Source organism: Vairimorpha ceranae (assembly GCF_000988165.1).
Source record: "Vairimorpha ceranae strain PA08 1199 chromosome Unknown NODE_694, whole genome shotgun sequence".
NCBI classification, from domain to species: Eukaryota; Fungi; Microsporidia; family Nosematidae; genus Vairimorpha; species Vairimorpha ceranae.
Genome location: NW_020169831.1, coordinates 1 through 501, shown reverse-complemented (window position 1 = coordinate 501; position 501 = coordinate 1). Strand labels below are relative to the sequence as shown.

Below are 501 nucleotides of genomic sequence, written 5' to 3'. Positions count from 1 at the left end.
TTCTAAAACTTTGGTCTTTATAGATTCTTTTAAACTTGAACAGATTTAGATAAGGTATTATTTGATTAAAATTTTTATTCCTGTTAGGAATTGTCTTTTTTAATGCTCCCCAGGTACCTTCAATGGTATTTGTGTGTACGCCTGTAATGGGATCTTTAAAATGTAAACTGTGATTTACAGTTTCATGCTTATATCCATCTGTTTCAATTCCAAGATATCCTCTCCATTTATCCGTGTATATTATTGATTCTTTCTTGACAAATAAATTTATGAGACGATGTAACGTTTCTTTGTCTCTTTTGTCTATTGGAATTAAGATTAATTTTCTATCTACTGTCCTCTCCACCATGCCAAGTACCCATACACCATCAACTGTATGTCCTCTATGGTTTTTTCTTTTCCCAAATTTGGATTCATCAATTTCAACAATAATATTTTTTCCTCCTATTCTATAATCTAAATTTATTTGATTACCTACACTTCTTATTAATTTTCTGACAG

At 29.9% G+C, this 501-nt stretch overlaps 1 protein-coding gene across 1 annotated transcript; it reads right to left on the bottom strand.

The window, feature by feature from the left end:
• AAJ76_6940003 (putative transposase-like protein) lies at positions 1 to 501 on the bottom strand (the record flags this gene model as incomplete). The annotated part of the gene is made up of 1 exon (XM_024476242.1): positions 1 to 501. A coding segment is annotated over one exon (501 nt), but the record flags the coding sequence as incomplete, so codon positions are not given.